We start from the raw sequence: 25,377 nt of genomic DNA on the forward strand, positions 1-25,377 counted from the left end.
GGCTTCTATCTATAAAACGGTATAAATAAAGACATGCTGAAATAATCGAAAATGAAAGGTTGTTAAGCGGTGGGACGTATTGGCGTCCCACAGCCAGACACGTGTTCGTCTGCTCAGCCCGTGAAGGATCCTTCTCTCGTCTCTGGCTGCCGACATGATGATGATCGAGCGATGGCGACATTGCGATGATGCGATGTTGTTGTTTGGTAGTCAAGCGAAGTCAAGCAGTTTGGCAAAGTTTGACTTGTTCGAGTAGGTGGTTTAGTAGCTTGGGTTGAATGGTCGGCGAGTTGTGACTTCAATTTCGCCCGGTATGATGACAGTCAATCGATAAACACGTAACAGGGTCACATCGCTCCTTACGATGCGACGTTCACAGCGATGGAACACGCGTACACATCGGAGTACAAGAGTGACAATCTTTTCCCTGTGTTGATCACTGTTGTTCAATGTGCGATAGTCGTGTGTGGTGGCTATGTATCGCGCGTGTTGTTAGCCTGGCTTAGCGCCGCGTTCCATGCGGCCGGACCTTGCCTCGATGCTATCGATTATGTTATCTTTCCGCTCTGTGTTCCCCGACTGTGTGCTGTTTGTTTGTGATTTGTGTTATGTTCGTTCATGTCGGTGATTGTGTACACCATCTAGGTGTAGGAACGTGCGAGGATCTTGCAACAGAACGGTGTGTTGTTCTTCTCAGAGCTTGACACAAATGTTTTCACGACAGCTCGATACGCCCGACAGCAGGGTGCCATCATCTCAAACAATCAAACCAAAGACGAATCGGACTGATTTCCAATCAAAGTAGTGAAGAACATCCAACGAACGGGTACGTTTAGTTCTTCACCGTTCTTCAGGCGAATTTTACCATTCAATTAGACCGCTTATCCCTCAAGTAAAGCACCGCACATAGGTGCACTGCCCAGTGCGGGAGCGAGTACAATATGTGGTATCCGTGTTCTATCTTAAATCGACACGCAGGCGCTAACTGCTCCCGCTGTCAAGAGCAAACGAAAGATGGAAGGCAGAGGGAAACCGGGCTTTTCCACTTGTTACTTGATTTCTCGAGCATATTTAAAGCGCAAGGGTATATCGGTATAATCGGTATAGCTACAGGCCATCTAGAAAATGACGAAACAACCGGCCTGTAGCGAAGCCAATCCTGGCTTCCTATAGGCGCCTGAACAAACAACCCGAAGCAAAAAAGCGGCTAAACATATGAGAAAGCCGCTTTTGCCTGCACCTGACAACCGCCGCTCTGTGCAAAAATATCAACACTCACTATACTATCGCATCTTTGAACCTCGGAATTTTAACCATACGATAATGGGTGGGGTGAAGCGCCGGGTACACAGGGAGACAAATGAGAGAGTGACAATTAGAGAACAACACAGAAGACGGAACAGGTGCGCTGGTTTAGTTAACGCATAAAGCTATGTAACGGAATGTTGCCAATTCGCTTCTAGTTCGAGATTTGAATAATCGTATTTTAGATGCTTTCAATCTAGCATCGTTAGGTAATTGTTAGTTGTAGATACAGTTTATTGTGTGCAACTTGTAAAATATTGCACAGTATACTTGCAACAAGACTTTTCGATGGCAAAAGTACAATCTATGACATATTCTTCCGACCAGCCTCGCACAATGCATATTACTTCTAAAACAATAATACGACCTAGAATCTAAATTCAATCAATAGGTTCGGTGCATACAGAAATTGTTTTCTTCGTTAGTTTCTTGGTATGGTTGATTGCGCACAATCGACCATTATTTTTGCGCCATCGCTCACTAGCTCATATTTCAATCAAGCGTACTATAACACACAAATCAATTCAGCTTTTTTCCGGCACCGGCGCCAATGTCTATCAGTCACGTTGGTCCCTTAATTAATTCTATTCTTAGAGAGTTGATGCCGCAACTGTTTCTAGGCGGACCGGCTGGAATGCCTCGTTGTCTCGTTGCAAAGGATTTCCTACACGTTTCATGACAACAAGCACGCATTTCTTTTCGGCCGAGTTTGAGACCCATTTCTTCTTTTCGAATACCCACCTGCTGATGTTCGTCTAATATTAAACTGCACAGTAACTTCAACGTCTGCTTGCTGATCTCCAATCTTTCGATGGTATTACCAACATTGCTATTTGACAATTTCAATTCATAACAAGGAAAAATGAACAATAATGTTCCTCCTATATCTTGACTGCCTTGAGTGCCTGCCGACTGATTTTATGGAGCCAACATTTAAAAAATCCGTTTCAACTCTGTATTTGCTCGTCAAAGTGGCTGAGTAGAAAAAAGTTCGGTGAGGAGAAACTAACTAAGCCCTCTGGTGATACCGAATCCTATTCTCGTGCGAAAACAATCAGGCTCTTTCAACGACGATCTCTTTTTAGTGCAGTAGTCTCATGATCAGCGTGAAATGCATTAACATATCTTTTCTGTCTTCTAGCAATGGGGACACACGATCAATAAAAAAAATCATTAGAAAACTGCTGAATAATGAACAAAGTATACATGCCTCCATAATATAGAACTATAGGAGCAGGACATCTATTTTTAGTTTTGTCCTACAATGCTTGGTTTTTTACTAATATAACACAACTTATTATAGTTCTTTCGTAAAATGTCCAATTATAACTATATAAAAATAATTTTCGGCGCATTATCCTACTAAATAGATTGAAAAAAAATACGTTGATAGCTATAATTATGAAACGTTTAGCCGGGCATATCAAACAGTAATGTCGCTCCCATGTCTCTCACACTGTGCAACTCTCGAATACATCTTTATCCGAATGCTATTACATATGTGGCTATCGGATAGCATACTATTTCAATCCAACGTGTTTGCATGATGAGATACAGTCCCTTTGCTCGCATTGGACAGCAAATGAGATGAATAATTTGCTGATCATTAACTGTTTTTGGTATATAGAACAGCGACGATAAGACGAGTTGAATGGTAGTCATAAAAAGACCTCTGCATTCGTTTTTGTCGTGTTTTGTTGCTTGTTTGAGGAAATCATAGAATATTAACCTGCAAATCTAAGTAACAGGTTTTTAAGGGCCAAACGGAAGTGGATAATATGAAGTTAATGATTCAATGTCATTATAACATGATTTATATACATTTTTATTGATTTGAATTCTGCGTATAACTGCTAATGATGGTATCGTTGCCGTCGATATGACAATCTGCGTAATGGGTTTCACGTGTTGCGCCTCTTTACATTAGCGGCCGTTGTTGTACTGTACTGTATCAAATGCAAATACTAGACTAAAACACCTGTTGCGAACGTGGCCCCGACCTGTTTGTTGACACATACCCGATTTGTCGAAGTTGCTGTATAGAGCGTGTGATATTGGCTAAAGACGAATAGTGAATCCGTATCTGTTTGGTTAAAAAAAAGTCTACTGTCATTAGCATTAGTATCGACAAAAGAAATCTCATCGATCGAGCAACGTTGCATACGGTAAACCTGAGCCCTAGCAAACATTTCCTCTTTAAGATCTGCGAAAGCAGGATAAGCCATATGCCGAATCGATAGCATCGTTTTAGATCCTGTTTAAAATTAAGAACAGTTCCCCCTTTATTTTCGCATTCTTTATTTTATCTGAAGTATAGTTCTTATTCTTTTTTCCTTTAATACAGAGAATCTCTCACATCTCGTGAAGATGACAGCGTCGATGGATCTGTGACGAACGAGCGGCGACATATGTGAAACGGTTGAAGCAAGTGTTAAACAGTCTGTAACGGTACCAGCAGATGCCAAAATCCATGCGATGAGCAACATGTGAATTGTACCGTTTTTCCATACGATCGCTAATGTGGCTCACATGTGACATTCGAGTGAACGACGCGACGAGATGTGCATACAAATCATTATAATGTTCTCAAAAACCAAAGACCGATGACGATAATATCTATTGGCCAAATACTGGCGTTCTTTAGGCAGCTACCACTGATTTGCTTCAGCAAATTATAGTGTGAGATATTTAGGGTCAACTAAAAGAACAACTGAAACTAAAAAAGCATAGCATTGAGCATAGCAGCATAAAATAGAATAGAATCATAACCCTGTGTGTAGCGTAGAAAGCATTCCATACAGCTTTTTCTTTTAACTTATTTTTGGCCCATTATTATACTGCGTTGCTCCATGGTGGTGTACAAGTAGTACTAAAATCGCATCGGAGCTATTGTTAGGCATAGCGATGCGCTTGATACTACGCAATCGTAAGCTGTTGCTGGCGGCTTTAGTTGCCCTAGGCGTGGTTTTTCTATGCTGGAACTGGTCTGTTTTTTGGGCTTCCTGTTGGGGTGGCGCACGTTTAGGAAACAATGCCAAATTAGGCTACATGGTTCGAGACGACGAGGTACGTACTTTACATAGTTGTAACTTTTTTATTTTATTTCTCTATTTCATTTGTTTCATGCGCTTCCTATTTGATTGTAGACACAAGAAGGCACGAGCAATGGCTTCCGATATCACCGAAATATGCCGCTCATATTTATCGGAGGTGTTCCTCGCTCTGGTACCACACTAATGCGTGCCATGCTCGATGCGCATCCGGAAGTGCGGTAAAATCATTAAAGTTTAATCTAATCAACGAGTTTGTGTTTAACGGTCTGCTATACTAAAACGCATCATGTTCTACATTTTAGGTGTGGACAGGAAACGCGCGTTATCCCACGTATCTTGCAACTGCGATCACATTGGATGAAATCGGAGAAGGAATCGGTGCGTCTAGTGGAGGCCGGTATCACGAAGGAGGTGCTGAATGGGGCGATTGCCCAGTTCTGTCTTGAGATAATTGCCAAACACGGTGATCCAGCACCCCGGCTGTGCAACAAAGATCCGCTCACGCTTAAAATGGGCTCATACGTGATTGAGTTATTCCCGCAGGCAAAGTTTTTGTTCATGGTACGGGATGGGCGTGCCACTGTGCACTCGATAATTTCGCGTAAGGTTACGATCACCGGTTTCGATCTGACTAGTTATCGCCAATGTCTAACCAAATGGAACCAAGCCATTCAAACGATGCACGACCAGTGTAAAGAAATTGGCAACGATCGGTGTATGATGGTATACTACGAGCAGCTTGTGTTGCACCCGGAAGAATGGATGCGCAAAATACTGCAATTTCTTGACATTCCGTGGAACGATTCCGTGTTGCACCACGAAGAATTTATCAACAAAGAGAATGGAGTCGCACTATCGAAGTTCGTAACAACGCTCAGCCTACTATTCTAAAACGATACTTATTTTATCATTAATTTTCATTTTCCCTTTTCCTTTCCCGCACCGCCTAGGGTGGAACGGTCCTCGGATCAAGTAATTAAACCAGTAAACCTGGAAGCGCTTTCCAAGTGGGTTGGAAAAATACCAAACGATGTGGTGCGGGAAATGGCCGAAATTGCGCCGATGTTGTCGGTGCTCGGCTACGATCCATATTCCAATCCGCCCAATTATGGAAGTCCGGACTCGTACGTTCAGGAGAACACGTTTAAAGTGAGACTAGTGACCGTCCGGTTTACCTCGTGCTTGTACTAATACTCGACGATAAAATTCAATTCACAGGTGCAGTCGAACTCGCAAATGTGGGAACATCGTGCCAAGGAACTGCTAAACCGTAAGGCGCGTGAAGGCATCGTCTATCACGACCATCCTTCGAAATTGATAGCCGACGAAGACGATTATGGCGCTGGAAGCAAAGATCGCAAGATGCGATGAGGAGAAATTACGCATAACAACAGGAGTACCAACTCATAGAAACCTACAAGGAGGTCTACCTGTGTCGTATTTATTCTGACATTAGCGAGGCGAAAGTTAATTTAAACCACTGATGGGCTACCCAACCCAATAGGTATGATAGAGAAAAGAAAGGAATGTTTGCTTAAACGTAGCAAGCACAGGGAGTATTTACTTATCTGACCATGCAGACTGCGCATGCTTTAGTGCACTGCAATTGCCTCGCCACGGTATAAATGACTGATAAGCACTCGCTTTTGTGCGTGCTTTGGTGAATGCGTATCAGCGTGCCCATTTATACACAAACATACCCAGAGGCATGGACATGTGTGTAATGTATAACTGCATAAAAATAGGCATATAGATTTAGGTACTACCTATATCATACATCTCACGTTTCCCATCATTGTGTATGGTTCCCTATCTTCTCACTATCAAGCTAGGTTTGAGAAAGTCAAAAATTCTATACCGATAGAAACACAAGAATCAGAAAAGTTTGAGTGCGCGCTTTTCGAACGCACAGAAAACATACAGCAGCGTCAAGATGCGGAAACTAGTGATTACTGAATAGTAAATTTCTACTTATTATCCACCCAAATCAAATCTTTACTTACAATTATCTACTTAGCGCTATTATCTAAGGCGCTAAGCGGCTTATAGATTATGGCAAACGAAGCAAACAACGTACAACGTGGAACAATGAACAATATATAGTACAGGACGCACACGATTACGTTCAGAGAAGCTGTTATACCTATCAGGCACTAGTTTACATATGCAGCAACATAATGCAAGATGAAACGAGCGTAAAGTGCCGATTTAAAATAGAGAATTACAGTCAAGTGTAGTGAAAAAATACCGAAAACGGACAATTCGCGAACAGTAATCCAGAAAAACGCAAACAACAATCACAAACGCACAGAAGGGAATGTTTAGAATTTATGTTTTAAGTAAAACCTCGAACAGGCGAGAGACATATTTTAGTGATTTAGTGGCAAGAGAGCAAGCGAGCGAGCAGTTCGTACCCCTACTAGTTCAATACAGGGGAATGGCGCCCTTTCGGGAGTCACGGGCGGCTTCTTACGCTTGCCATTCGATTGATCGATAGATGCAATCCATAATCGATAAAGTTGTTAAAAAAGTTTTTATTGAGCGCTACAGCAGGGGGAAATGCAATGGTGTACTATAATCGCTGATGGTAATTTTAAATGTGAATGAGGGAGCAATCGCGTCCTGTAGCAAATGAAATAAAACGAATAATAAGTAATAAACTACGGATACAATTAGGCATACATCACAGAAAATGTATTACAACAAATGATACAGATAGAACTGTCGATGGTACGAAAACGTTAATCAATTTAAACCAACAGAAAAAAAAACTATACATATGTATAGCAGCCATGGTTTTCTAAAGCATTCAACGGCGATTTTTATTATCGATTTTATGCCTGTTATATACACAAGCAATTATGCTAGCCACCGACGCACGCATTCCTATGCGACTATATTCACATCTTATGTCAGGTGAGTGCCAATGAGCACTGATCGTTATGTGCTCATTGACATCAGGGATTGTGATATATGTTTATTGTGATATACTTTTAAAGACACATACAAGCTAAATATACATTTTTTATTTTCCAATATTTTTTCAGCCAATTGTTCGTCCTAGGAACACTTGCTGATTAGAACATATAGATGGAAAAAAAAACTTCAAGCAAAATTAAAACACACGCTGCTATTATACGCTTTGCTGTAACAAGCAGTTGTAATTGGCAGTGGGTTGGGTGTGTTTTGAACGCCATTTTCGTGTGATGTGATGGAGTAGTGCAGTGGAAAAGACGTTTTTAATTTCGTAATCCATTGAGTAATTTTATATCTAATATTTTATATCCCGTTTATTTTTTGACGAGATTCCGTCTCTTATATCGTCAGCCGTAATTGTAAGGTTTTTAAAATAGCTAAGACCAAATCGTTCGTCAAAAAATTATTGTCTTTTTTACGCGTTTTGCTACTGACAACTGGTTAACGTTCTTTAGGACAAATCGATCGATGTCAAATTGTATGTAGCACCGTAATGGACACCTACTGATAATTTTCTGTCTGATGTTAGCTTATCTTTACGGTTATTGCTTGCCAATTAACAAGTTAAAGAAGAAACACCAACAAATTGGTACAACACCTTATTCATTTTTTCAGATTACGTCACACAACAATTGGATAGCCATTGGATTGGATCAGTTTTGATTAGAATTATATGGATTGGATTTTGTAGTTCAATGGGAACTTTTTTTTAGAATTTTGATTTGGTGTGATTGCTGGAATCGAAAAAGTATTGTGCTATTGTATTTTCCATGTGGGCATTTTAGATGCTTTTTGTTTGTATTCTACGGTGTTATGCCAATTTAAGATTACAATCGAAGAAGTAGGAAACTACCTATACAAATAGATAGACAGATCGAGCGCAAGTGATATGTGCATGCTGGCAGAGTGAAACGCAAAAATTTTCTTTTGATTGGATTAATTATGTGAATGTGAGTACAGCGGTTAAACACAAACTTCCAACAAATGCTCGATTTTTGTTGTAAAATGATGAAGTTCCAATGTGCGATGGCCGGCATCGCTATGTGCAAATTAATAGTAGCAGATGTTATCATTACGGGTGGTAGCAATAAGCAATAAGCAATACCAAGCTTCGTCAATGCACAAGCAAGGTCCTGTAAGATAAGGAAACCTAACAGCACACGACTTTTTTTTTTGCTATAGGGATAATACCTTGGAAATATCTTGCTAATGTTGCTTTAATTACCGCCGCTATGGCCTGTACTGTTAGTGAAGGTTCTTCCACGAAATCTATTACTGACCGCCAACCGTAAGCTGAGATATGAAGTGCTTTTTAAGCCCATAACACAACGATCATAACACGCTCTCTGCTCTACTCTATGACATCTCGTGGCACTTTTACCCCTTTCGGCACATTTTACTTGTACTTCTGGAGGAACTTCTCGTGGAATGTTTTGAACAGTCCCAGCATCTCCTTCAGTTTTTCCGTCTGCGGTAGGATGGTTGTACGGAAGTGATACGTACCGGGACGCTGACCGAACCCGGATCCGGGCACGATACAAATACCTAGAAAGCAATGAATCATCAAAATAATAGTTAATTTGAAACAGAACCATATGTTGTTGGTCAAGGCACAAACCTGTTTCCTCCAGCAACCGGAATGCGTAAAATGTGTCCGCCGGTTTACCATCCTTTTTGGCTGCTTCCAGAGCCTTTGGAGGAAGTCGAATTTGAGGGAATGCGTACATCGCACCTTGCACCGGATTACACGAGAATCCTTCGATCGAGTTAAAGGTGTTAGCGACAAGTTCGGCACGATCTCGCAGCGAATCGAGTACATTCTGCTTTTCGCGTGTAAACTGCTCATACGATGGCTCTCCCGGTTGTGGGGGGTTCACCACACAATCTAGCACTGCTTGGCCAGCCGTTGTTGGGCAGAGCTGGGCCGAAATGCATTTCAGCAGCATGGCGCGTACGTCTGGGCAGAGGTTCACAATTTCGGCATAGCCGCCGCGGATGCCGCATTCGCCCATGTACCCCTTTGAGCAGGACATGAAGCTGCATAGCTCCATCTTGTTGTAAGGCTCTCCCATCTCCATCATCACCTTTTTGAACGAGTGGAACTTAGAGCCCGATTCATAAACGTTATCCTGGTAAACCTCGTCGGCGAACAGAACCAACCGCTCGCGATGCGCAAACTTAATGATCTGCTCAATGTTGTCCCGCGAAAGCACCTGGCCGGTAGGATTACCTGGATTGATCACGACCAGAATGCGCGGGGCCGCCACCTTTCTTCCCTCGACAAGGGAACGCTCGAGCTCCCCGATATCTAGGCCCCATTTGTTCGATTCGTCCAGATAATAGCCGATCTGTTCCATGTCGAATTCGGCAATCGTCGCCGAGTACAGCGGATATTGCGGGATTGGAATCAACACTCCCGGCTTCTTTCCATCAATCGGGCAGCGTAGCAACGCCATCAATACCTTGATTCCACCTGATGCGCCTGCTGAAAGGATCACGTTCTGCCAATCGGCTTCTATCCCACCGTCACGACGCTGGATGTATTCAGCAACATGTCGTCGAATCACCTCAATACCAGCCGAATCGGAATAAGAGCCGACCGAGCCTCCTTTGCAGCCAGCAAGGATACCACGCGCGCGCTGCTTTGCATCGGCTGGGATATTTGGGTCGTCGAACAACGGTGGGTAGGATACAAGCCCCAGTACCTGCAATATCACAAAATCGTTCGTCAGTAAGACACGTATGAACTGCGTAGAATGAAGTAGATTTGATAAAGTACATCACACTATCGCAGATTATGCCTGTCACTGATTGTCGCAGTGTAATGCGCTGGCCATCATGAGTACTGCAATAAGCAAGGTAAAAATAGCAAAAGCGCCATAAAAAACAAAAGGTAGTACCAAGATACGAACGAAGCAGTAAAATGAACTGCAAACAAGAAACGGTGAGTAAGAGCTTCTTTTTTGTTATTTGTACTTTTTGTTTGCAGAGAGGATATATATATAGGATATATATATATATATATATATATATATATATATATATATATAATCATAGAATTATAGAAGATATATACATATATATTTATACAATATGAAAAAGATAGCAGCAGAAAGGTTGATTATTATTATTGCGATTCTTGACCTTCCTACTTTTGCATGCGGGTTCCAATTGTAACAAACATTTATCTGCCACGACTTTGTGCTTGACAGCTGCGGAATAGCGGCATGCCGAGGCTGCCGGCTAAGGTATCGCGCCGTGCCGCGCTCATTGGTCGTGGTTGATTAGTGCGTGTATACGAATGAGGGAATCGTATGAAACACATATATGAAATTGATGCCGAGAGCAGCGTTATGTGCCAACTGAGCTCTTCGCATCCGCTCGTGCACAAGCGAGAATCATAAAATTCTTGACATTGATCGCCATATTCGCATTTGTTGCCATGCTACTAGGCAATGCGGAAACGAGAGCGCTACTGCTGAAGCGTTCACTACTAGCTTGTGTAGCTGTAGTATTGGAGAAAAAGGGAAGAAGATATGATAAACATGTTACGCAATCATTGCTAGGTGAAGTACTGGAGTTAGGTGATAAGGAATCGAGGTTTGCCAGAAGCTAATTAGTTCGATTTATCTCATCCCGCGGCTAGGCTAGTCTCTCACATCCACACACTTTGAGATCAAATAGAAAAAGATTCAGAAACGACTTGTGCAAAAAATGTTGGTACATGATAGCGGCAACGTGGCCACAAGAAGTTACACCAAACACCACTAATAAGCCCATGTATAGCATACTTTTCGCACCGTGCAAAACCGGTCCAGTGATAGCTATACACGTTCACATATTAGCATACACCTTTTTCGTTCGACAATCATTTATGGCAAACGTTAAACATCGAAACAAGTTCCCAGTGGTGGGCTATTGCGGTCCAGGCACATGGCGCTGCTCCAGCATCACTTACCTGACGAATGAAGGTAATCGGTGGCTGACCCATCGCATGACAGTCGCCGATATTTGCGCGGATCACCTCCTTGAATGGTTTGCTGGCACCCTGTAATTTGTTGGAATGAATTGATTAAGCCATTTAACATGTGTAGATGAGAAATAGATTGTTTAAAATAAAACTGAAATTCAGGATCAAACAAACGCGCCAACAGTAAAAGCTATTCGCTCGGATGAAAACAAACCTCTTCCAACTCCTTCTCAATCACAGCGGCGCGGGCAACCAACGGGCCGCGGACTGCGTACTCCATGGTTTTGATCGCCGGATTGATGTTGTCGATGGAGACACATCGCTGATGCTGCTGTTGGGAACAGGCCGTCGTAGCCATTGCGCTGCACTGATTGATTGAAGTCGGTGTTACCGATATTGCTGGTGCTAGTCGACTTGGTTGCGTTCGGCGTAGGGTTGAGGCCGTTCGTCCAATGCTGAAACTACCGGGTCGAAGCAAAATGCTGCCCCGGCTGGCGGCCACACTCCCTTGACAGAACGCTAACGTGAAACTGAACGTCATGATGGCGGTTGCTGAAATGACGATTCAAGGAATTTTGATATGTTTGAATTCATTCAGTTTTGTTCATTCAGTTCATTTTGTTCATCAAGAGAAGATTCACTTCAAACTCACCGTGGTGAGTTTCTTTTCTCTCGAAAAATTGGTTTTTTGTGGCAATTTTTATGTATTTTCATCAAGCTTGAAATTCTTACAAACACATATGAAAAATGAGATTCTGAATACACACAAAAGCAAGTCTCCGTATCTACGAGTTATTTCTTCCAATAATTGTAATGGCTAGTTGTTTTTTGTAAATTAGGATACACAACGGAATTAAAATAACATCAATGTTTGTCGATAACCACGTGTTCTTCGAACTTCTCCAAATATATTTGGTTTCAAAAGAATTCATACGGAATCTAAGTAACAGGTCATATGGGACAAAGTGAATCCTACTCACAGGTGCTCCTCGAACTGTTTCATTAGCGGCGGCCAGCGGCTGGACCGATGTTATTTTACACACTGCGTTACGGGATACCCGACCCGAAGCGAGATAAAAAATATTTTTTTAGCAGCAAAGTACCCTGCTGGTAAAGTCGCTCTAGAATCTCTAGAACATGTATTTACAAATGGTTCATTATTGAGGAAGAAAGAAAAGACATGGTTCTGCCTGTAAGCATGAAAAACACGCTACCATTTAACAAATAACAAGCAGCGACTGCTTCGAGACACTAATGCCTACCACAGTCTGTATGCATCTTCATATAAAGTGGAACATGTATTATTATATACTATTACATCCGTTAGTTAAAATGCTCATATTTATTATGGCACTTTGAATCAATATTAAACTAAACCCCAGGTACAGTTCTCGAGTGTGCAATATTATATAGCAATCATCTTGACCAGAATCGTTAGAAAATCGTATCGGTCTATAATCAAGCATGGCAGCTATGATGATATGATGTTCTGAAGTGTGCAACGGAAACATTATCACCTAGTTGAATCGAACGGATCCGGATCTTAACCAGGGCTCTGTTTACCCGGTGCGCTCAAGTTGTTTGGTCCTTCTGGCTTGTTATTATAATAGTCGTCGGTTTGCGATTATATGAACCGAATCACATTTACCAAAGCAATGTCAATCGAAGGGTAAGGTCCAAACAATCAGATTCTCGAAGGCCCATTTGGAACATTTATGTCGGAGATACCGATAGCCTCTTTTATTTCATCTTCTTTGCAAAACAACGTTTCAAAGCCGCGAGATGATGAGATAGCATCGCTAAACAAAACCTACATTTGCGTCCGTGTAAAGCTACTGTTGTGTAGCCCTCGTCTTCTTATCGATGTATGCGCTTATCAGCTGCACAGTATAAGGTCGTTCGGAATTAAATTTACAGAATGGCAACGTTAAACCATCACACGGTGTCGTATAAAACTCAACCCATGTGTGTTCTCGATTCTATTACCGTAATATATTCCACGCAATATTCGTATAATCTACTTAGCTCAATTCTTACTTTACCGCTTTGCGTTTGCTCACTTGAAATTGTTAACCTAAAACATTACATGTCGTACGTACGTAGCACTTCCTCCGGTATTTTCATAGCATATTTTTACCAGACGTCCTTTTTTGAGTAACCAGACTATATTTGAGTTGTATAGTTATGTTGGTGTGTGCTCCGATGTATTCGTATACTGCTGTCAAATAAGCTTAAATCTTGCGACTATGCGAACCATTTAAGTGTACTTATTCGTACATAGCAAATCCACCAATTTTCATTCCTAAACAACAAATGTTTTATGGGCTTAAGAAAACAATCGTCCTTATAGACAGTTGTACGAGCCCTACTCCTTTTGATAGTGTATTCTTTTGCCGAAACCGTTACAATTTTGGTTTTTTATTATTGTTAGAACATTTTTTCATCCCAAGACAAACATTATGGACACGAGCATTTGGTTTATTAAAAAGTGCCGTCAGAGTCAACAAGCTTATTTGCTTATATTTGCTTTGACACAAATATTTGAGCAGCGTGCGTTTTCAAGGGTAAGCAAGTTCTGATCATATCGACTACTGTAGAACTGCTAAAGAGCATTGGCTTTGATCGCACGTAGTCCTTTAATCACCTGTAGTTTGAAAGTTCGAGGTCTTTTTTAAAGAATCTTTTTCTGGGGATGTCATTTTGGGGAGAGCATTTAAAAAACATATATTTTGTGCAGCTGTTGTTCATTGTTATGTTGCGTACGCTTTAGATTTTTATGTTGCGCACGAATTAGATTTTTATGTTGCGCACGCGTTTGTTAAAAATTAGTACTGCTCAGCTACTGCAAAAAATAATACTGCAATTAATATTAGCTCAGTCTCAGATCTGATATACATAGTAACTGATTCATGGATGAGTCAAGTTGAAACTGATTAATTAATGGAACACTTATCAAATGGGACACGTTGTTTCGTGGGACTTAACAAGTTCACCTAATACTAGTCAATATCAAAGCGAAACTAAATTTGATCACAACATTGACATTGTACTACAAAGGGATAGATACTACAAGCGTTACCTTGTTGCATGCTTCCCGCCCTGCTTAATCTAAAGCCCAGATCATATGGTAAATTCTATTTATAGATTGATTCACTACTACTATAGCTCTTCTTTTCATTAGCGCTACCCTTGAATCCTGCGGTGATACATTATTTTGCTTTTCCATTTGGCGATCACTTTCAAATATAGTTTGGAGTTGGGTGGCCTGAAGTGGTAAAACCGAGTTTACTATGCTTCTTTAATTATGGCACTCCAGAATGGTTTAGGATTTCGCCACACGCGTTGAGGTGATTTTCGAATAATTCACTAATACCGATAGTACGACTCGAGTATCGAAGTATTAAGTAAATTGGCACTAACCAACCAATGTTCAGTGATATTCCACACAAAAATAGAACTGCAACACAAACCAAACGATGTGTGTGCCAAAAATGCAAAATCTTTGTAACCGTGTCTTATTCCGTCAAATAAGACCAAGGCTTTAGGGAGGATTTGCGCAAATTGAGAATTTATGTAATGCAATTACGGTTACTACAACTCTGAGATTGTTAAAAGGTTATTGGCACACTAAAATATCAATTGTTGCGTTTAAAATAACTATTGTATTTGCTAGATGGAAATGGTTGGTCAGGTTTTTAGTAGAATGTAGCTAAGTTACCGGGATGTTTACCTAACTATTGGGTATTAGTGCCATACACAAATCAATCAGGCCCTATGGATTAGGGTAACAGCTCTTGCTACCCCGCAGTTTTACAAAAGTGCGAAAAGTACCAAACTGCCGGTAACTCACACGAACTAACGTAACAAACCTGGCCTTTGTCGGCGAACTTGGCGAATCAGAAGACGGGATGAATTGGCCGAGCAGAATATTCACCGGAAGCAAACGCTAAACCATAAACCTTTTTCACGTATGCTGCAAAGTTACTGCCGCACTTCGTTTCTCCCGTTTTTGCAAAGCAACTCGTAGGAGAAGCATATAAACAGTGATTCCGGCGTATGTTTCGATTGACAAATCTGCGGTTATGTTGTTACCCCACACAATTCCTTCGGAAAAACATCGTGCAGCCATGGCACTTTTTTCGCCGCCATTTTTTATTTTTGATAGCCGGAGGATCATGTCTTTGTTTTTCTACATGGCAGCGTTCGTTTGTTGATTCGAAGAATTTGGGAAAAGTTCAGTGGTTTTATTAGTCATAGTATGTGCGTTCACTCATTTCGAATGTTTATACGATTTAGTTCTTTATTTGAGACAAAACGAACGGCCCCGTTGTGTCTAAACATCGTGTGAGCAGGGTCCGGAAATGTTATCTAGCTCTGGTTCTGGGATAGGTGACGAAAACTACGGCTCGGATACTGCCTCCACCGTTACGCGACCACCGTCGGCGTCGACTTCTTCGTCGTTTCGTACTTTTCAAAGCGAAAACAGCATCCCAGATGAAAACCAAAGTGCTGCAGTTCCTGTTAAATTTTTCATTCATTTTTCTAATCGGCGCGATGCATTTTGTTCTGCATGACTTCACCCGGTTAGATAAGGCATTTTGGTCAGGAACGTATCCAAATCTTTTAATCGTGATCGTTGTTATTGGTTCCGCGGGTTTGGAATAGTGTTTGCCCAGGTGTTTAGTTCTAGTATGTTTTAGTACGATCCCGTTAAAAAGTGGATAATAAGATATAGCGCAAATCTATTGTTCGGTCCGCATAATTAAACTGTTCAACACCTCTTGACGTAAACACTAACAACGTTTTCAGCACCATCGACTGTGGTCCAAAATGTGGTCCATCAAAATACCGCAACAGCTCTACAGGACGGAAATTATTAATTGTTTCAAAAATGGTAATCATCTATCTTTAGTATACTTGCTATGTTTTCACATATTACATTGTCTTTCACTTTTCTGCTTTTCGGTATTGATGGAAAAATGTAATACTAAAGTGTGTTCGCCAAGATTGAAGGTGAAATCAAAACTCCATTGCTGCCAAATTGCAACCTATGGCCAGCCTGTTGTCGAAACACACCCACATCTAATGAAAGCAGGTGAAGTTATGCCAGGAATCCAGCTGGAGGAGGTGCAAAACCGCCGTTCCGCCCTATTCGAGATGATGAAAGCATTTTGTACAGTAAACATTGACAAACAAATCAATCATCAAATTGTTAGTATGAAGAAGTTTCATCTTTAGTCGGCCATTCTAAAATATCCATAGATGTCGATCTATCTTAATACAGCAATTTTCTCCAATAATAGGCAATTATACCAGCGGCTACGAAAAAGTACATGAGTGATAAAATACCGTACGTATTTCGCCAAAATACTGATTTCCTCTACCTCAGCGGATGCCAAGAACCGGATAGCTTGCTATTGCTGGAAATTGATGCAAGTGACAAGCGCAAAGTAACATTATTTTTGCGACCGAAGGATAAGCATGCAGAAATGTGGGATGGTCCGAGAACTGGTGTGCAGCTTGCTCCGCAAGTGTTCGGTCTTGATGAGGCGGTAGATATTAAAGAACTAAAAAATTACCTAGTAAAATATAGCGAGATACACCGGAATCCTCTCGTATGGTATGATAGCATTAATCTGGATAGTATCTCGCACATCGTCAAAGAAGTATTCAACACTGAGAGACTGTCGCTGGCGCCGTTGATCCAACAATTGCGTGTCTGTAAATCCCCTAGTGAGTGTGAGTTAATGCGCAAGAGTTGCGAAATAGCCTCTGCCGCCATCAATAGAACGATGGCAGAAAGCTTTCCTGGTATCAGCGAGCACCATGTGTTTGCCAGCGTCGATTACTATTCGCGACTCAACGGAGCAAACTTTCTTGCTTATCCACCCGTTGTTGCTGGTGGATCTAATGCTACCACTATCCATTATATCAACAACAATCAAATTGTGAAAGCCGGAGACCTCATACTTCTTGATGCTGGTTGCGAATACCATGGCTATACGAGCGACATCACACGCACATGGCCAGTGAATGGTAGTTTTACCGAGCCACAACTCGTTCTCTATGAGGTGTTGCAGCAAGTACAGGCAGAATTGCTCGATTGTCTGTTGCATGTTGGGGGTGACACACTCGACCGGTTGTTTGAAACCATGTGCACCAAGATAGGGAAATACTTGCAAGAAATCAAACTAATACCGGCGTCAGTAAGCGGTGTTGAGCTTTCCCGTGCCGGTTACAGGTTCTGTCCACATCATGTATCCCATTACCTTGGTATGGATGTCCATGATACGCCGCTAGTTTCCCGTAGCACACGATTGTTACCCGGTATGGTGTGCACGGTAGAACCTGGTGTGTATTTACGATGAATGTCTACACATTCGCTAAAAGAATCTAATGATATTTTATGTATTTTTTTAGGTATATACATCGCGAACGAACGAAGGGATGTTCCAATTGAATTTAGAGGCATCGGGATGCGGATAGAAGACGATGTCTTGATCAAATCTGAGACTGAAATAGAAATACTCAGTCACCAATGTGTTAAAGATCGCAATCAGCTAGAGCATATGTTTGTCCGCAGGGATGGTCAGTCTAAAATAAGGTAAAATTCAGTAGCAAAACATGTTGTTTCACATTAACGAAGGGCTTATGTGATTATGTTTGAGGCTTTGTGAGCATAGACCCCAATAGACGCTAAGTGCTGCGCCTTTCACCACGTGGATTACAGTGACCGGCATAAGTGAAAGCTCGTTTCCATATATTGTTTACCATTTTCTTCAAAACCGTGCTCAATATGCTTGAAAGTTATAGTTTAATGTGATATTCACAGAAAATAGTAAAGAAATATAGTTTCGTAAAAAATATATATATGGTCGTATTTTTTTCACAATTAAAAATTATTACTTGGAAAATTTGAACTTTCGTTCCGGATTTCGTTTTTCTCAAAGCGAAAACAGTATTCCCGGTGTAGACAAAAATAACCTTCTCAACTGTCAAAAATCTTCATCACTTTTCTTAAAGCGCGAGGCTTGTGTTGTAGAATCATCTTGCTTCAATGCAAACAACAGTTAACATCGAAACGTCATTGCATACGTCATTAAACACGCCGTTTTCCCACCTGAAAAAGAATTTCTAGAATATTCGACACCTGATACGTCGTGGAAGTAGTTAGTTTTAAATCAGTGAAGAATGTGGGAGATGTGCTAGAAATTACGGTGAGAATACGCAAGTGAATCATCGACTGTTCAACAATTTATAGTATAATCTATAACGTGAGTATTTTATTTTCACTTTCCTACTGCTAATTGCTTATTAGGGCGGTTCGCAGTTAGCATCGCAGCCATCGAATCAAAATGGGGTGTAATACGTATAGAGACTTATTTCATCCTCTAAATGCTTGCTTTCGTCTCTCTTCAAAATATAAACAGGTGTTCAAATAAGATAAATGCTGAATAATGGTTTATGAGACAGACTTCTACGACATCCTCGGCGTTAGTCCCGGGTGTTCTCCAGAAGAGCTAAAGAAAGCTTACCGCAAACAGGCTCTCAAATTTCACCCGGACAAAAACCCGCTAGAAGGCGATAAATTTAAAAAAATATCATTGGCATACGAAGTTCTGTCAGATCCTGAAAAGAAAAGCATCTACGACGAGGGAGGTGAAGCTGCTATTAAAAATGGTGGTTGCGGTGGAGCCACGGGTTTTCATAGCCCCATGGATATTTTTGACTTGTTCTTTAATGGTGGATTTGCTGGACGGTAGGTTGAATAGTAATTGTGTTTTAGCAACCCTTTTAAATGCTACTTAACATTTTGATTTCAAACAGGAAACGCGAAAGACGAGGTCCTAACTTGATACACTCGCTATCGGTAACCTTAGAAGAATTGTACAATGGAACGCAGCGAAAGTTAGCTTTAAGGAAAAATATCATCTGTGATAGCTGTGATGGCATCGGTGGAAAGAAAGGAGCAGTAGCCAAGTGTGCACCTTGCAGAGGAACCGGCGTAATAACCAAGGTACAAAAAGTTGCCCCAGGGATGGTTGAACAATATGAAGAGCGTTGTCGAAACTGTCGTGGTCTGGGAGAAACCATCGATGACAAAGATAAGTGTAAGGAATGCAACGGCAGAAAAACCGTCAGAAGTCGCAAGATTATAGTAATAGACATCAGCAAAGGATCGCGAGACGGAATGCGATATGTTATTCCCGGTGAGGGCGATCAAGAACCGAATGTAACCCCCGGCGATGTCGTGATAGTGATTGAAGAAACTCCACACGCACTATTTAAGCGCAATGGAAGTAATTTGATTCTTGACATGCAAATAACGCTCACCGAAGCGTTATTAGGATTCCAAAAACCCATTAAAACACTGGATGGTCGCACGATTATAATCGCTTCGCATCCAGGAGAAGTTACGAAGCATGGAGCAGCACGTTATGTTTTAGGAGAGGGCATGCCAATAACAAAGTCGCCAAAGGAGAAAGGAAGACTGATCATTCAGTTTTTCGTCACATTACCTGACGCAATATCAGTAGAAGGAGCGCGGGAAATAGGAAAATATTTACCAGCACCTGTACCAACACATATACCGGATGATGCCCAAGAGGTTGAATTGGTAAGTGCCATTTTTTCGTTTTATATTTATTCGCTATTATGTGTCTGATCTGCTTGAAACGACAAGGGATCTAACAGATCTGACATATCTTTACAATATTTCGCATTTCTATTCCAAACTGGATGGATTTTTATTCCATTACACAGTTTTACAAAAAATGCGTATATCAAATCGGCATCTTTCTACGATCGATTCGTGTATTTACGGTTTGATCTTTTCACATTTGTCACAAATAATTATTTTTTTTTCTCAAGTAGAGTTATTTATTCGTAGCATGATTAAAACTTATTTTTTTCTTGTAATCTATTTTAGGTTGATGTAAGGCAAGATCAGCAGCAACATGGCAAGCATAAAGCTGCATATAAAGAAGATGATGATGATCATGTTTATATGCAACGATCGCCGCAATGCGTTTCTAGCTAATCCTCAATGTATGTTGTCGTCGAGTTCGCGTTGCAAATTTAAATAATGTACGGCAGCTCGTATTGTTCTGGATGATGATGCTCACAAAAAAATTGTTTGAAAAATAAATTCGAACGGTTGCTTGTAGCGTTGCTGCAAATATTAATGCGTTGTACATGCAATTTGTTTTTGTTTTTTATTTTTTTATTAAAGGCATCGAGGATTACTCATGAGTGTTGTGAGCTAATCGTGTATGTCTGTATGGGCAGTGAGGCAGTATGGGCACACATATACTGGATTTTTACAAATCATAATCACGAAAATGTAGCATTTCCCCCGATTTAACATACATTCCTTCTCCACTAGAGATGTATAACTAACTCAAGCAGAATTGATGAAAAGGTGACGCTACATTCATATATTACGATAGTTCTTAAGGCACATAATATCCAACCCGAATAGGAAATGAAAAAGCATGCTTCTATGCTATGCTTCTTCAAAATGCTTTCACTTTTTCTGTAACTTTCTCCCGCAGCAGAGGGGCCAACTTAAAAAGCGTCGAGGGAGGCACAAAGGGGAATGGATAAATATTTGTTGATCAAGCAAAACTCGTGCCGTGTTCCGTCGCGAGCGCCTCAGTTTCACTTGTACCATCGGCATCACACGTCTTCAATCAGCTCTATCAACCGTACTTTTTTGTAATTTTTTAAGTTGAAAAATGAGTTTTCCTTACGACATCAATTATGTTGAACCAAAGGTGAACGAGCAGCTGCTCAATGATTTCCACGGTAAGTAACAGGTCGTCCGCTTTCATAGTGTTAAGTGTACTGAGGCCTGTATTCCGTATTAATGTGGTCTTGTCCTTACTCTTGCCCAGGAGAACGAAGTGGGTTTGTCCAGGTAGGCAAAACACGTTGGTTCTTCCCATCACGTTTCAAGCAGTTCGGTGCTAGTTTGCACTCATTCGAAGCAAGGGCCGACGACACCTGGGTAAATAGTCATATCGGCACCTACTCTATTAGATTCATTTTTCAAAAATGTGTGTTATGCTGATTCTGTATGGCGTTGATAGGTGGTCACGTACCCACGCTCTGGAACGACCTGGACGCAGGAGATGGTATGGTTGATATGTAATAATTTGGATTTTATTTCAGCGAATAAAATTCCGTTAACACAGCGTTTCCCGTTCTTCGAGTAAGGCAAAGAAATTATTGGGCTTGCTAGCTTATTATTAATGCAAATGTATCATCTCTGGCTGAATCTTTCAAGATTTCACTTATTTATGCATGACGAAGTAAAAGCGGAATTTTTGGAAGAAAACCAGCACGACCAGGAGAAGTGCAAGTTCATCGAAAAACTTTCTCAGCCGGTACATAATGAGCTGGATAAAATGAACCAACCGAGATTTATCAAGACTCATCTACCAACATCATTATTACCGCCCAGCATTTTTAAAAACAACTCGAAGGTAAACAGTATGTATCCAGTATAAATGCTGGATCCAGTATAAATGTCGATTGGTGTGATTCAAATGCATCTTCCTTTCTGTGATCAATAGATAATTTATGTGGCCCGAAATCCGTCGGACGTTGTTGTGTCCTACTATCACCTCAACCGATTGTACCGCACCCAAGGGTACGAAGGAGATTTTCAAAAATTCTATGATTACTTCGAAAAGGACTTGAGTGAGTGATCGCCCTCAGATCGCCACCAGATTCATTGGTGTCGAGTTGAATCATTGGCGGCCAAACAGGATGGTACAAGTTTTTATATTTCTGCAAGTGACTCATTCCTATATTGCAGCTCCCTGGTCACCTTACTGGGATCACGTAAAGGAGGGATGGGCAATGAAGGATAAGCCCAACGTGTTATTTATGTTCTACGAGGATATGAAACGGAACCTTCCCGAAACTATTCGGAGGACTGCTGCCTTTCTCAACAGAACTCTGTCCGACGAACAGGTCACCCTGCTGTGCAATCACCTGGACATTAAAAACTTCCGGCATAATAAGTCGGTTACTTGCGAGGAGCTGAAACATCTCGGGATTCTTAAAGAGGGTGAACAAGCGTTTGTTCGGAAGGGCCAGGTTAATGGGAATACAGAGGAACTTACAGACACGATAAGGCACCGTATCAAGGAATGGAGCGAGCGTAACTTGATCGGAACAGATCTGCGATTCCCTGATTGTTGAAATAGGGTAGACACAAATCCGTTGAAATGTACAACATACAAATGTTTTTTTATTGCATGAATATTTTTTTCGTTTTATAAATTATTTCCGGTCGCAACAATTATTCAATTGAAGGTGCGTTCTTTTCTTCCACTTCCAGAGAGAAGGCTTCTGTCTAAAGAATCACATGAAAATATTGCTAGGAGAGATAGGTATCTTCATCAATCCCGTTTCGGTTAGCCCAAAAAACCACGCAGTTCACACTTTGGCAATCAAAAACCTAAAAATCGACAGAAAATCTACTGCTTCATTGAGAGGAAAGGTTAATGATTGAATAAAACGTTGAAACTGAAATAAAAAGGAGTAGACCCTCTATAGCAACGTGGCTAAACTCGCGTCAACCCATCATTTACATCATGATCAACATGCGTTGGCCAGCTATTCCACCAGCATCCAGTCCCAGGTTCCAACAATACGTGCGGGCAGAAGGTATGCATCTTACGGCCGTGGACCGCCGAGCGCTATCGCTAGTGCGCACACGTCAAGCCAGCAGCTGTGTTCGACCAAATGTGTGCTACCGCGCTACACGTTTGCGTACGCAATGATGGTGTCGATTTCTAAAAAAAAAACAAATATATATGTGGGTAAATGTGTATGGATGCGACAGAGAGAGAAAGAATAGGAAAGAGTGAGCGAGAGAGAGATCGAGCGGGAGGAGAGCGAGTGAGAAAAGGATAGAGTGGGACGGCGAATATTTCGATAGAAAATCTTTAAATGCTGGCGCTTTGTAGTTTCGTGCTCGCTGTCTCAGGAAGAAGTTGTATCATCGGCCTCGAAAACAAACCAACGGCAGAAGGCGACTCCCTCGTTGAACGCTTATGCGCCCCTAATCGGGAGCATTTTCATCACTTTACACCTCCGGACAACGCCACAGCATGTGAAAACGTTTCTCTAACCCGGTACGGTTCCGTGCATAAAATGTCTTTTCAATCGTCTATTGCTTAAACGTAGGGTCGAGGTGATGCTTCCTCTAGTAGTGCAAACATGAGGCTACCCACAAGAGTTCCAGTGTGATGATCACGGTTTTTTCTTGTTAGACGGGTGTGTCAGTGCCTTTAAATCGAAGGACTCTGTCCGTAAAAACCAATTAATGTTGCATTTGAGTGAGCAGATATATTTTTTCACATTATTTGTAACGCCATCTGTGGAGCACCTGTCGTCGGGTTGGGCCACTGAAGTATGGAGCGCTACCTCTACACTGTCAGAGAAGATGTTCGCTCGATGGGATCATTCATTTGGCCAAGAATGTATCGAAGGAAAAGACAATTCAATTTCAACTAGTTGACCATAATCGAACACTATACAGCAGCAAGAGATCTAGTGAGCTTCGTTTGCGACCCAAATGCTCATAAAAAAGTACAATTGCAAGTGTAGTGTTTGCCGAAAAATTAAATGTTAGGTTAAAACTACATGGTGACAACATAGTGGCAACTACTGCGTCGGATGAAAGGGTAACTGCTGCGTCACCAGTAATAGCACCAATCCCCGGAGCAGCAAAAGTCTTAGTAGGCGTCTCAGGAAATCAGTAGTTGTGTTAGCAATACCAAGCTCAGACAAGGCGTATTTGGCAGTGAAACAACAATTTTATCGAAAATTGATAGCTAGTTGGTTTTTTTTTGTTTGCGTCACACGCTGATGATTAGTAGCATAAGGCGTAAATTTTTAGCTTGGTGACGTTGTGACACGGTACAAAGCGACTTATGTACGGCCTTTTTAGTTTCCATCGGACTATTGATCTCACCTCATCCATGAAAACCATCATTTTTATCATCCAACAATTTTTCCCATCTTCAGATCATCCTCGCGATAAGCCCGGCGCGGGGGAGAGCAGGGAAAGATGAAGAAGTTTACCTTCAAAGGAGTCTTGGACGGGTTTCGTTCATCGGTTAACCAGCAGACCCCCGGGGGAGGTGCGGTCAAATCGTGCATCGAGCAGGAGATACAGGAGACGCTGCGGCCCGAACACTTCCAGCTGAAAAAGGTAAATCAAACTAACAAATTCCAGCTGTTTCATGCATTTCTACTGTTATAGTTTTATTTTCATCGACCATTTACACATATCTGCATTGAGCTCTTGCATAGCTGGAGTGGTGCTGCTATGTGTGTAACGTGTTCTGGATGGGTGTGGCATTCGGTTTGTTCATTTCTTCAAGTGTTGCTTATAGTTAACAGAATAGGCCAAATCGTATGCAAATGCGGCAATCATTGATGCTGAAATAGGCATAAATGTATTAAGCAATGCTTTATTGCCAGGGAATGGTCTGTTGAAATAAGTTTGGGACATTATAGTATTAGGAATGCCAATTACAAAATCGTGATCTTAGCTCATTACCCAACTGAAGCAAGGCGAGATATGATCATCATCACAATCAAAAAACAACAATCAAGGAGTAACGACGACGACGGAAACTCTACCATCTATCAATGACATAGAAACCCTAGCACTATAGCGTGAATACCTGGTTTTCCTGCAAAGGAAAGTAGTAATTTCTGTGATTCTGTGACAGGATTGGTACATATTGAGGTGTACAGCCACCCTTGTTTTATCGTAGGGACATATACACAATATGTTGTAGGCTCGGGACATTTTTTTATCAGATTTGTCTTTGAATGATTCGCAGTGCCGTATATCTACCGTTGACCTTGGTGACCCTAATCTATAGGCGATGTGCATTAGTGCGAAATTGTGACAACATTGCTCATAGCAGTAGGTGGTTAACAGTGGTTCGTTGTTGTTGCTGGTTTATAGTGGATGATATGGTAAAGCTGTATTTCAGTTGTTTACTGCAACATTCCATTCTTTTTCAAGACAAAAGAAAAAAT

The 25,377-nt window shown here is 41.3% G+C and overlaps 6 protein-coding genes across 8 annotated transcripts in view; 5 read left to right on the forward strand and 1 right to left on the reverse strand.

The window, feature by feature from the left end:
• Positions 1 to 409: 409 nt before the first annotated feature.
• Positions 410 to 7,500, forward strand: LOC125953392 (protein-tyrosine sulfotransferase). 2 transcript variants are annotated; one of them, XM_049682944.1, is made up of 6 exons: positions 410 to 826; positions 3,650 to 4,371; positions 4,452 to 4,576; positions 4,661 to 5,218; positions 5,309 to 5,507; positions 5,577 to 7,500. In XM_049682944.1, exons 2-6 carry the CDS (start codon positions 4,210 to 4,212, stop codon positions 5,727 to 5,729), a joined length of 1,197 nt encoding a protein of 398 aa, XP_049538901.1. In that variant the 5' UTR covers positions 410 to 826; positions 3,650 to 4,209; the 3' UTR covers positions 5,730 to 7,500. The 2 variants fall into 2 exon arrangements, with proteins under 2 accessions (XP_049538901.1, XP_049538909.1); XM_049682952.1 differs by lacking the exon at positions 410 to 826 and adding an exon at positions 3,166 to 3,470.
• LOC125953388 (alanine aminotransferase 1) lies at positions 7,363 to 15,374 on the reverse strand. The gene is made up of 5 exons (XM_049682931.1): positions 15,174 to 15,374; positions 11,519 to 11,856; positions 11,293 to 11,382; positions 8,953 to 10,039; positions 7,363 to 8,879 (listed from the first exon to the last, which is right to left on the reverse strand). The coding sequence occupies exons 2-5, from the start codon at positions 11,843 to 11,845 to the stop codon at positions 8,731 to 8,733; spliced, it is 1,653 nt and encodes a 550-aa protein (XP_049538888.1). The 5' UTR covers positions 11,846 to 11,856; positions 15,174 to 15,374; the 3' UTR covers positions 7,363 to 8,730.
• Positions 15,375 to 16,398: 1,024 nt separating this feature from the next.
• Positions 16,399 to 17,672, forward strand: LOC125958181 (xaa-Pro aminopeptidase 3). The gene is made up of 2 exons (XM_049691391.1): positions 16,399 to 16,515; positions 16,589 to 17,672. The coding sequence occupies exon 2, from the start codon at positions 16,638 to 16,640 to the stop codon at positions 17,670 to 17,672; it is 1,035 nt and encodes a 344-aa protein (XP_049547348.1). The 5' UTR covers positions 16,399 to 16,515; positions 16,589 to 16,637.
• Positions 17,673 to 18,319: 647 nt separating this feature from the next.
• LOC125950981 (dnaJ homolog subfamily A member 1-like) lies at positions 18,320 to 20,488 on the forward strand. Its single transcript, XM_049679421.1, has 4 exons — positions 18,320 to 18,578; positions 18,735 to 19,063; positions 19,132 to 19,921; positions 20,234 to 20,488. The coding sequence occupies exons 2-4, from the start codon at positions 18,762 to 18,764 to the stop codon at positions 20,342 to 20,344; spliced, it is 1,203 nt and encodes a 400-aa protein (XP_049535378.1). The 5' UTR covers positions 18,320 to 18,578; positions 18,735 to 18,761; the 3' UTR covers positions 20,345 to 20,488.
• Positions 20,489 to 20,874: 386 nt separating this feature from the next.
• LOC125950984 (luciferin sulfotransferase) lies at positions 20,875 to 22,572 on the forward strand. The gene is made up of 6 exons (XM_049679436.1): positions 20,875 to 21,111; positions 21,201 to 21,313; positions 21,396 to 21,517; positions 21,593 to 21,791; positions 21,882 to 22,008; positions 22,127 to 22,572. Exons 1-6 carry the CDS (start codon positions 21,042 to 21,044, stop codon positions 22,513 to 22,515), a joined length of 1,020 nt encoding a protein of 339 aa, XP_049535393.1. The 5' UTR covers positions 20,875 to 21,041; the 3' UTR covers positions 22,516 to 22,572.
• Positions 22,573 to 23,266: 694 nt separating this feature from the next.
• The window catches only part of LOC125950950 (syntaxin-binding protein 5), a 12,585-nt gene continuing 10,474 nt past the window's right edge, over positions 23,267 to 25,377 (forward strand). The window contains exons 1-2 of one of the 2 annotated variants that reach the window (XM_049679358.1): positions 23,267 to 23,453; positions 24,349 to 24,535. In XM_049679358.1, coding sequence (XP_049535315.1) covers positions 24,392 to 24,535 — 144 coding nt within the window. In that variant the 5' untranslated portion in view covers positions 23,267 to 23,453; positions 24,349 to 24,391. The remainder of the gene's footprint in view (positions 23,454 to 24,348; positions 24,536 to 25,377) is intronic. The other variant, XM_049679367.1, reaches the window with a different exon arrangement.

Source organism: Anopheles darlingi, chromosome X, assembly GCF_943734745.1.
Source record: "Anopheles darlingi chromosome X, idAnoDarlMG_H_01, whole genome shotgun sequence".
NCBI classification, from domain to species: Eukaryota; Metazoa; Arthropoda; class Insecta; order Diptera; family Culicidae; genus Anopheles; species Anopheles darlingi.